This window comes from Diorhabda carinulata, chromosome 12, assembly GCF_026250575.1.
Source record: "Diorhabda carinulata isolate Delta chromosome 12, icDioCari1.1, whole genome shotgun sequence".
NCBI classification, from domain to species: domain Eukaryota; kingdom Metazoa; phylum Arthropoda; class Insecta; order Coleoptera; family Chrysomelidae; genus Diorhabda; species Diorhabda carinulata.
Window position 1 is genome coordinate 3,070,976 of NC_079471.1, and position 12,446 is coordinate 3,083,421.

General features: G+C 32.4%; 1 protein-coding gene across 2 annotated transcripts in view; it reads right to left on the reverse strand.

The window, feature by feature from the left end:
- The window catches only part of LOC130900134 (high affinity cGMP-specific 3',5'-cyclic phosphodiesterase 9A), a 161,667-nt gene that overhangs the window by 53,998 nt on the left and 95,223 nt on the right, over positions 1-12,446 (reverse strand). For both annotated transcript variants that reach the window (XM_057810524.1, XM_057810525.1), the window contains exon 2: positions 9,891-10,175. In XM_057810524.1, coding sequence (XP_057666507.1) covers positions 9,891-9,990 — 100 coding nt within the window. In that variant the 5' untranslated portion in view covers positions 9,991-10,175. The remainder of the gene's footprint in view (positions 1-9,890; positions 10,176-12,446) is intronic.

The following is a 12,446-nucleotide window of genomic DNA, read 5'->3' on the forward strand; positions in this document are numbered from 1 at the left end:
TTTTAGGTTTTAATTCTTACTCTGTTCTTCTTAAAAAATACCTCGAAAGCAAAAGCCCAGTGCAGCAAAAGTTCTTTGGTTCACGCAGTGATCAGAAGACAACAACAAGCAGAACGATGAAGTGATTTGAGAGCAGCTGGAAGTCCTCTTCAGGTACGAGTTCGTTCAGAAAGACAAGCCACGCTGCAGGCAGCTAGAAGAGAGATAGAAGCCCCAGTCCAATGCCAATGCAGTCCACGTGCCGTCGAAATTTCATGCGTAAGGATTGGACGGTATTTAATGGTACTAGGTTTCGAAATGATCCTTCAATTTAATATAATAATCATTCTTTAATGTCACTATTGCGATGCTTTCAAATGGAAAGAAGTAACTGTTGGAATGTGCTGTTCCAGAAGAGCCATTAAAAAACTTTATTGTTAAGTTTTACTGATGATTCAAAGTAATTTTTAAGCAAAATATAGAAATTATAACTATAGTTTTCAAACACATTGATTCATTTCTATTGTAATGATCTCTGGTTTGACTTATTTAATGGCTTAAATGCGAGTGAAGCCTCTAGTTTCAAATATTTTGTATCAAAAAGTTTTTTGAATTCAATTCGTTCAACTCACCATACTAAAAGTTCGATAAAATGATCTGTGAAGTACGAAATTGAAAAAATTGGTGTTTCTTTGTATTTTCAAGCTTTAGTCCGCCGGAAATTGAAAGCTTGACAAGGAGTGAAGCTTTGGAGGGTTGGAAACGCATGAAAATATAACTAATGTATAAATGTAAAACTGTGATATATTGGAAACTAAAAGACGTGTAGAGAAGAAAAGAATGCAACAAATTTTGTAGGTATTTCAATCTTAATAAGAGATATATACCTTTATACTTCAAAGTTCAATATACGGTGAGAAATCGCAATTGAGCAGAATTAAAAAATATTGCACCATACTCCATAATAGTTGTTTTCCAATTACACAATTCGAGCACCTAAAAGCACTATAAAAGGTTCTAAGATGGTAAAGAAAAGTAGTAGTTACAAAAAAGTGCTTCTATTAAAATCGAATTTTACATTTAATTCATCAAGTATCTTGTATTTCGGACACAGCAACAAATAAACAAATAATTTGTAACACGTTTTCAAATTTGACAACGTCGAGCCTATGGATTTCGTGCTCAAAGAGCTTGATGAATTGTTTGTACTCAATTACCGACTTTACGAAAACTAGAACATAATTCTGAACATATTTATTGATCAACTTGTGAGGATTCCATTAATTATTTTATTCTACATTCATCTCAGGTCAGTCTACGGATATTATACACCTTTGAACTAGTGCTTCAAACTTTCCTTAATCATTTTTTCTTTTTGTTTTTTTATAAATCTTTTGGATTTTTTGTCTCCTTTGATAGATGGTTTCAAAAAACAGGTAAAATTTGACTTTTTTTATTCATTTCGGTCTTTATAAAAAAATATTTTCACCGCAATAGGTCGAAACTAGGAATTAAGTTATAATAATAATAAAATGGAACCAAATGAATCAATTATATAGCAGCTCTTAATCAAGTATCCTTTTGCTAATTCTGTTGCAGAATTTTCTTAGTAAAACTGATTGGGTTGCTAATGGGATCCCTCTTTAGGACCGCATATTAGGAAATCCACCCAAATTGGGCAATACTGATTCGGCCCTAATCGGTGTTTTCTTTTACTTTTATAGATACATTTTTTTACAAGAGACGTCGTACTTCTTAAACTATATCTTTGTCCTTGGTCTCAATGTATTTTTTGATATTTTATTAGAAATTTTGGGGGTTTCTTAAGTGGAAACAAGTAATTAAGTTAGGTTTAGGTAATTTAATACAAATAAAACGGAAAGATATTATTTTAATGTTCAATTTTAAATTCATTTAAATTTCAAAATATTTTGGGTTCTCTCATTTAGAGTCAACGTAGGCCTCAATGGGAAAAAATTGACTTGACTTGATTGATTGACTTCCATTGTCGTTTAGGAATTTTGAATGAGGTTTTAATTGGGGTTACACTGTAAGGAAAATCTAACTTGGGCACAAAAAGCTCCAGATGTAAACTTTGGGCAGTACTAAACGAATTCCTGGTCGGGTAGTAGCTCCAAAAGCTGCGGGACTTCTCGTTATTTCTAAGCATGTTTCTAGTATTTCTCAACATGTCATGGCAAAGGTCAATTCGAGCGTGTCTTTGTATGCTTGGAGATATAATGAAGGTTTGGTGTACTTCGAAATCATTCCAGGTCGATCTTCAGATCCAAGGCGAAATTTTTGCGTGGGAAAGTCTTATGAGAACTCACTGAACATTGGGTTGAAGCAATAGAATATGATGGGCTACACTATTCGATTGAGACTCTTTATATGAATGAATCATGAAGTATATTTGACGTGAAATTATAAAATGGAACCAAAATGAACCAATCAAACAACACCTGATCGTTGGATGAATATAAAATATAGTTATAACGAGAATTCCTTTAAGCTAAGCTTTTGGAATGATCAATTATTGTCGAATACTCCTTTGACTTACAGGTTTTTTTATCTCATTATTGAAATCGGCTGATTTTTTATTGAACGTTCAAATAGAACGGAATTGTGAATGAACATATCCGTTTCCTTCGCAGTATATATTCCTTTAATCTGTTACATACGATGGTGATACAATTTTTTTCTTTCAAGGTTTCTGTGATAAATCGACGACATCTGAAAAGCACGAGATTAGATTTCCGACGATTTAACTGGATAACGTGGTTTGACAAGGCAATTGCCCCAAACCTCTTTTACATATTCGAATATCGGTTTATCAAATCGTCGTTGAGGTTGAATTCGTTAAAGATTGTAGAAATACATTTTAGTACAAATATAAAGTGAATTTATTAAAGACAAAAAATGTATGCAAGAAAACGGTTATTTTCAGAAGAAAAACGTAAATTTATTTCAATGTTATCGTTCAAAATGTTTTGTTGAAAAGAATATTTCAGTGATGCTACAAACACATTTATGATCATGAAGATCTACTAAATATGATACGATAAAATAAACTGTAAATCATTTATATTTTAATAAAGGAATTCATACTCTCAAGATATTTGCTGCAGTGGAAGACAACGACGTAATTTCCAACGTAAGTCGTTAAACTTTGCGCAAACAGTTACGCTAACTCAATTATACTTTTGAAATGTAGAAAATAATCTGGCAAAGAAACTTGTTTCCGTAAAATGGTACAGTACAGGTAAAATAGGATTAAATCCGATATTAAATTGGGCGCTTCTGATTTTCTGGTTACTGAATAAGACTAGCAATTCTTAGAAAAATTACGGGCACGATTTTTCGAAATTTTGAAACGCTAATAATACGAAAACTAAGAAAAATTCGAAAAAAACTGCTCGCACACAAAATGTAGTGCTCAAAATTCTCTATAAAAAGAGTCTTAAATCATTTTTTCTCTTCCCAAAGGAACTTATAGCAAAATCAATAAAAAAGTAACCAGGAGATTAATTTCTATTCTATTTTTACATCAATTTTATTATGAAACTCAGACAATGACTGCATTTATTGATGTTATTGCCTTTAGTCATTCGATTAGTTACAATTTCATGATATTATTACTTGATTGTTCGACGAAATAAACGATATATTTGGCGTATAATTTCGACTCGATTATTTCGTAGTTCATCGATATGAATAACAAACTAAAAATGAAATTAATCAGCTATATCACATTTAAATAAAACCTTTCTAGCGCCAGTAGTGAAGGGATTTGATTTATTTTGGTTATATGTATTTTGTTGTATGAATCACTACTATGTTTGATATTTGACGAACATAAAATTTTTATCGTTCTATTAGGCCCTTACAGAACAAATTCAAACACAACTCGTTTTACGTTTATGTCCTGTAAATAGTCGCTAACATCACCATTGATGTAGTTGAATCTGTAAAATTCTTAGGGGTTGTTGTAGCCAATTCCTTGTCTTTATATAAAAAATTAAGTTCCTCCTGCTTTGCGCTGAGATCAGTTTTCAAAGAACTAAACTTAACAGTTTATTATGCCCTTATTGAGTCGCATCTCCGATATGCCCTTTCCTTCTGGGGTCACGTGTGGTACGAATTTGAGCAAATCTTCAAACTAGCGGTTAGATATTTACTCGGCTTAAGCACCATGGCTAACTGTAAGGACTTCTTCAATAGATTGAAAATTCTGACTCTTGGCTTCTCCAATTTCAGAAAAATTGGACCGGAACGCGGAGTACGAACTTTGATTCAGACTGTCCTTGATTTTTTTGATTCTTTTCATTTGATATCTATATCATTTTCTTCTAGATTTGTAGATGTTTCGGCTAGATAATCAAACTGTTTTGTTAGAAATTATATTCTTCCTGTTCTTCTTTGTATATCGAGAAGTTTTTATTAAAGCTTCTAAAAGTTCTCGATTTTAGGTCTCTTCTGATTTAAAATTAGTTTTTTAAATAATTTTTGGAAGATAAAATTTGACGTTTCGACTTTTCTTTAAGTCTTCATTAAAATATGAATTGACACTCTCATATTTGAAGTAGGTTGTTGTTATTGTGAATTTTATGGATTTTTTTTAATGTGTTTCGAGGTATTTCTGTATATTCTTTAATTTTGTTCCATTTTTTTATCAATATATTTTTCCCAATGGTAATAGGATTATTTGTATACGAAGAAACCACGTCCAGCTAAATAAATACATATTCGTTAGGGATTTTTATATTTTTTCTTTAAAATTCTATGTGTTTTTGATTTGGTATTTGTTTTGGTATGAAATTTTTTTTGTGTTTGAATAATTGAAACAATCAGTCGATTGTGCAGCTTTGGTAAACCATATATTTTAGGGAGTAAGGCATTGTGATTTTCAATATTTTTGCATCTCTTGGCGAAATAAAAAGTTGTTTTTTCCAAGATCGAATTAGAGTGTCAATATCATATTTTGACTTAAAGAAAAGTCGAAACGTCAAATTTTATCTTTCAAAAATTATTAAAAAAACTAATTTTAAAACAAAAGAGACCTAAAATCTGATGCATTAATACATCAAAAGGTCTAAGAAATAAGAACTTTTTATTTTGAACTGTTTCGAGCATTGGGACTTCATCTGGGTGTTCATAAGGTCCAGCATCTTGTACCACCATAATGGAATTGATTTAATAACTTTTATACCAATAAAGTTAAGGGTGAAGCGTTTCTATAACATTTATGGAGCGTAGTTTTGATTTCATTTTCTCCCCAGGTAGCGGTTCAATATAATTAAATGACGCCCTTATTTTTGTTAATTCTAATAATCACCGTAGAATTGGTTGTTAAAATTTTCCACTAAAATGAACTAACCTATAATATTGACGTAGAGTGAAAATATCTTTTGTCGTATATTTGGCATTTAACCTTGATTTCTGCTAGTAGATACTCGATTTTATAAAACAGCCTGAGTTTGATTCATATCGAATCGAATTTCATATAAAAAAACCCACATGCTCCATTTTCAGGATAGTTCTTTTGTGAAAGAATATGAGGTTAGAAGATTGAACTGAAAAACCGAGAATCTTTGATATTTGGAGTTTACATTCAGATACATAATCTTATTATAGAAATTTTTCAAAATATTGGTGATCATATCAATTTCAATATTCACAGAGATTCAACCCGCACATATTTAGTTGACTACAAAACGAGAAAACGTTGTAAAAATAAAACTTTCAGTATTTGTCTCAAAATTTGAGAACATAATGGGTTTTCCAATAAGAGGTGTTATTTTGAACAGCCCGCTATTTCGGTAAATGTCACTTTTGAAGCTGTCATTTTTTGACATTTGACAAGTAGAAACTACGCCATTAATGAAAATGCGTTCAACAACGCATTGAAATTATTAAAATTCACTATAAAAATGGTGAAAGTTTGACAGAGACGGCTCGTAAAAATAAAACATTTTCGGGTCGACGTGAAGCACCTTCTCGGACCGCAATACACAAATTGCCCCATATGACTATTTCATTCAACTATTAGATATATGAGTTGTAATTTTATATTGTTTTTGATATTAAACATTATGTAAGCGGATTCAAATTCATCGTTTTCGGCATTTTTATTTCGATTATTTTCGAACAACTCAATGCTAATAGAATTTTAATAATATCAGAATGTGAAGCTTCTCTTTTAAAGCTTTCCATGCAACATTAAAAATTTCAATTTGTATATCTCTAGCGGATATTCGAATAAAGAGTCTCTTTTTTACAATTTCATTTGATTCCGAATGTCAAAGAGCCTTTTTCGAATGTATGTCTGAAACGTTATTGGCGGGATAAAACATTGAATGAACGGAAGTACGGTAGAGTCGGATGAACATCTTTATGGTAGTATTATTATTATTATGTGATCTTCGATTTTGTGTCTGTTAGAGATATTTTATATTTAAATTTGATCACAAAGTTATTATAACCGTTAAATTGTGAGTTACTGGGTTTTTAGTACGAACATAGGTGAAGTTTATTTTGTTTTTAATAATATACGAGGTCTGACAAGCAATGAGACCGATGCCACGTAGCATTACACACTTTAAAGTAATTTCATACCGCGTTAAAACAGCAGGAGTTGTAGTAAGTCTTCTGAAATGGAAATTCATTGTTGTTTTTTGCTCTTTTGTAAAGTGTTTCAAGGTTGATTTTACATAGAGCTTCTTAATCGCAAATTTTGCGACTATTTCGAGATTCATATTCAATCAGTTTGCTATCATCCGGTTCTTCTCCTTGCGCTTCGTCTTCCCCACTTTTAAGGCTTTCCTCGAACATTTTATGTCAACAAAACATTTGTATACTTCTTAAAAAATCACCACCAAACACTTTGAATACTTTATTATACGTTTTAATCGCCGAATGAAGTTTTGCACAAAATTAAGCTGCTCTAGATTTTCCATCTCAATTTTTATGACAAATATTATGACAACAAACATTTATAAAACAATTAATGATCGTATGAAGGTGAAAAAAATAACTATGGATTATAGATTAGTGGTACCACATTATGTTTTATTTCGTCCTACAAATTTTTCCGCAATTTCAGAGTTTTATATTGTATCAACTTGCATAAACTTCTTGCTTTTTGTAACAATGTATTTGTATCAAGACTTTGTGCAACATCAATTGGAAGGTAAAGATGGATTCTAGAAACGAACTGAGACTCAACTCGTAGGAGAGGAAAAAACTCCGGGACATCTACGTTCCAATCCAAGACCAAGAAGAATGAGATTCACGCCCTGTATGGAGAACCCAGCTTATGTAAGACTAAGATAACTTGGTCTCGTCGAATGGATGCTGTAGGCAAAAGCCGGAAGGTCGCAGACTATCAGGACGACCACGCATAAGATGACAGGACGACGTAGAACAGGACCTAAGAGAATTAGGTGTCCTAAATTGGCGGAGAAAATTATAACATCGAGAAGAATGGAGGACAGTTGTCCGGGAGGCTGAGGATCTTCAAGAATCGTTTGGATAAGGATATAAAAACAAATAAAGTATAACTTGATCCAAATCTATGTATTTAGGTTCCTTATTTTTTGAATCGATTCTTTCATATTGTGGACATGGTACAGCCACTAAATCAAAGAATATAAGAGGGTTGGGGGTGAGGTGGTTATTCATTGACAAGAAGTGATCCTTTGTTTCAATCTGTCCACTTCACGTTGTTGTTGATGTTCTAGACCAGCAGTAATACCGACGCTCTCGATGCTGTTCATTTCCTTGGGGAATTTACCAGAAGTAGGCAGATTGAGGCCTTGGAATCAACCAAAAAAGGGTGATTAGTTGCTTTTATCACTTCCTATCAACGAACGAATAACCACACTACCTTTCTAAGTATCCCAACTATCCTAATTTGTTACCCCTGATTAGAACTAAACTATTAAGCAAGCATAACATATTTTTGGACTGTGAGAGCGAGAAATAATTCATATAATATTGAAACTAATGCCATAAGGTTCAAAATTTTACTAAACAAAATAAAATTTCGTGTTCAGTGACTTGCGAATGCAGGGATGTCGTTTGAGTCGATTTTTTTTTCTCACGAATTTATTTTCAAAACAAGTACTCTTAGGATTTAAAAAATAGTCGTAAAAACATATCAACAAACAATTGTTTCATTTACAAATTTCCAAGAATGAATTTTCTCCGAATTCTATTCTTCCTCTTTTGTTTGAAAGCACAGATAATAACGTTATTTTGATATACCTTTAAAGAGAAAATTCATCTCGTTTTCCGGCTTTGTATACAACATTATTCCGCATCGCCCGTAGCTAGAGAAACGTTAAAATGGCCTAAATGGCTTTAAACTCTAATTATACTAGAATTTTGGGGTTGTTTAACATGTTGAGGATTCAAATTCTATTTGGGGGCATCAACAAGTGTCAGATATCGATTAACTGAGACATTAATGCACGTGATGTCCCTAGCTAATTCTGATTATACCTTCATTCTGATATATTACTTAAAATTCGTGATTAACTATCTGAATAACGTCAGTTATAGTTTCGTCGTCGTAGCTTAACTGAAACGTGGCAAAAGTGAACAGAAACTGAGGCAGAGCCAGACCAGAAACTTGTTGAATCAACTGTGATCTGTGATCAAAAGTTCTTAGAAGAAAAATGATAGACGATGATGATAGATATTCATCGTAATTTTTTAAAAGCAACTAGACAAAATACTACTGAAACTAAAACTACAAATTGACAGAAATAAAAAACTGTGAACGTCCGTCGAATGTTCTTATCTGATCTTCTTATTTTATTCTACCACATTCTCGCTTTTGCTTTGAAATTCAACTTCTTCACCTTCACTAATTAGCAACCCATAACAGCGAATACGCTTTAATGTTAACTGAAATAAGTGGTGTGGAATTATATAAAATATCATTCCAAAAATTGCTTCAAGCCTTCAAATAAATAATCAGGTAGCGTCACTACACGTTTTTGAATTCATTTTAGAACGAGATTCACAGGATACAACAATAATTGATTGGAAAATATATTCCTGCGGTATCAGTTCCCGTAATATTTGATAATCGTTATACATAGAAATCCGATATCCAGTTGCCGGAGGTGATAATTGCTAATTTATTTAACCTGTAAATCGGTTTCATTTTACTAATGGATGTTCTTCGAAAATGGACCGTAAATTCGAAATAAAAAGATGATACTGGTGCTAAAGTAACGAGATATCCATGAAAATACTCATTCTAAAAACTTCACAATCCAAATAATGGGAATATGTATACATTGAGGAGCAGAAAGCTTGTTGAGGTGGGTTGAAAATGATTATTCACCTCCTAAAGTTCGAATGAATAATTGTTTCAAAATAATGATCCTTGTAAACGATTTAAATGATTGAATTGAAACTTTTACCAAAGTTATCCAATCCACCGTATGTATAGTCATACTAAATCTAAACCATATAATATTTTCAACAAACATCGAACTTCTATTACCATTTTCGTTTCGTTGACATGAATAATAAATAGATATCAGTCCAATATCTTTCCTTTGTTTGACAAGGATCTAGTATGTATGCGTAAATGGAAATATTATGAAAATAATTGGAAACAAATACCCTAATGCGTTTATTGTATATGAAAATTCCATGCTTATTAAACTATTTGCTTCTGATTCAAATACATTTAGATAAAGATCAAGTTAACATTACAAAATGGCACCCAACATAACAAGATAGCCAGGAAATCTGTGAGTAAATCACTCGAGTAAACAGATGCAGAGAATACAAAAATGGAGTAGCGATAAAAAGCTGGGTCGAAAGGTCTTAATTTAACGGATTACAATTATGGTCAAGTAGACGAAACTGAATGGACACTGTAGAAATCTTACCTTTAATTTGATCTGATGGTGTGTCGGATCGAAAGATCGCAGTCTCGTGGCGCGGCCCCAAGCTGAAGAAGATCCGCACATAAGACGCGGGATGGTCCATGAGCGATGACGCACCGCCGGGCACCGACTCATGGCTCGTCGCGCGACCCTAACGACGCGCTTTCAAAGGTTTCCGTTATCCCTCGATTGCATAATGCAGTTAGTGATTTAAATAGCGATTTTCCACTTTTTAGTGATACGGAATTTCCAAAACGTTGGTCGATGAAGAGAAAACACATCTTACTTCTGGAACAAAAAAGGATATTGTTCAGTATAATTAGGTAAATTTGATAATGGAAAATTCACATCAGAAATTGCTTATATGTTTTGTTTATTTGTTTGATATCGTGGTATGCCCTAAGTATAGACTTCAAACAAAGTCACGAATGCTTTCAAAATTTGGCAAACGAGAAATTTCCATGCAACAACACATTCATATTGTTACCGACATGGGCCGTGAAGCCGGCCCATGATAATGAGAATGTTTTCATCATAGCGGTGATTTGTTCACATTGTTTTTTTTGGAACTACTTTCAAAGAAGGTCTTATCATTTATTTGTTTGTTTACTTTCTATAAATATCGTTTAGGCTATATATTCGGAACAACATAGAACAGTAACCGGTGAATTTAAATAAATTATAGTTAAGTGTAGTGTGAGTGTTTAAAAATTCACCACACCTATAGAAATAATATAAATAAATAAGGAAAATATTACAATAAATTGCTTCTATATTATCGATTCTCAAACTTTCGATATCCAAGTGGGATATTTGATGAAATCTAGGATGACAACTTCTGCAAACAACTGCTAATATTGGCATAAGCAGCAATACCTTTTAGACATTCAGTCATTTGGAAGAACAAAATCAATTGCACCTGAATATATTTCAAATCTCGTTTTGAATGCAACAGATAAACTTTCTACGGATCCTGAAAACTTATATTCAACTAGTACAAAGCTTTGAAATTATTCAATAGAGAAAAATGAGTTTCATTTATGTTAATATAAATCAAAAATGCAGAAAAATATTTGTTTTAGATAAAACTTGATGATATAAATGATTTAAAACCGACATACTAGGTAATATATTTTAATAGAAGCAATAAGCAACAATTAGTAGATTATTGGAAATATGATTTTTCCAATTTAAGAACTATTCTTATTATTTTATTGATAAAAAGTTTCCATAATTTCCTCAGCCTTTCATCTTTTTTACGAGCATGGGTTACGGACAATTTAATATTTTGATTTAAAAGTGTTCAATCGTTGAACTAAACTTGCTTTTACGAAATTGTAGACGTCACGTGAATTACATGGGATTTTCATTTCAAAAATGAAGTGAATGTAGTGTGAATCCGCTTTCCAGCAAAGCAAAAATAGACTCTTTATATAGAAAAATGCAATTGCAAATCGACTGAAATTCCAAGGATTCGTTGAATCAATTAGTATAAAGGAATTGGGAGCGTTTACTGAATAGACGCTAGTTGGGCGAAAAAGACACACCACACTGAAAACGTTTTATTGCTAAATGATTGTATATAAGTGTCTTGAACATAAACGAAAAAAGGATATAACTAAAAGTAAACCATCTGTTTTTTCTTCTTATTTAGATGTACTTCTAGTTTTCCTACTTTTTCTTACCGTCCTACTTTGAATTAAAATCTTTAATTTACAGTTAACTATGAGGATAATCCCAGAAGTACCTGTCCTGTCTCATAGATGACTGTAGTTGCTTGAAAAACACCACATACATCATATGTTTCAAGTTTGAAGACGCCACGTTTAATAGTATTTGTTTGGCAGTTATCAATAATAAACGTTTTCAGTGAATTTGTAAACATTCAAAAAATTGTAATATTTTTATTTGGAAGGCTTCAGCCCAACCAATATGAAAGCTGAGCTAGATTCTTTCTTGAGTGAGACTGTTCATTAGTTATAAACAGTAAAATATTGGGTAGCAGAGTTAGACCTGCATCGCAATGGTCGACCAAATGAGGTGAAGACTCCAGAAATGTTGAAGAAAATCCACAAAGCGGTACTGGATGATCGTCGACTGAAAGTGCGCGAGCTAGTAGATATGTAGGCATCTTAAAAATTGCAATACATCGCATACTAACTGAAACAATAGACTGAAAAGGGAGAATCGGCTCCAAACTATCAACGCCGAGTATTATCAACGTTTGAGCGAAGAATCAAGCAAAACGGTCGCATTTGGTTAAGAAGAAAGGAAGACAATGCACCAGCTCACACATCCGTTATTGCAATGGTCAAAACTAATGAATTTAAGTTTGAGTTACTACCTCATGCACCCTATTCGCCAGATTTTGACCCCACGGATTATTTTCTGTTTCCAGACTTGATCGGTATTCAAAGCATCCGAAGGAGTTCTGTTGTCTGATATAATAAACATGTTTGCCTCGGAGGAATAAACTGCTTATCCATATTCGTTTCATTATAATGAAATAATATAGTAATTTATATAACTTAACATTAGAAATTTCAATAATTCCGCTAA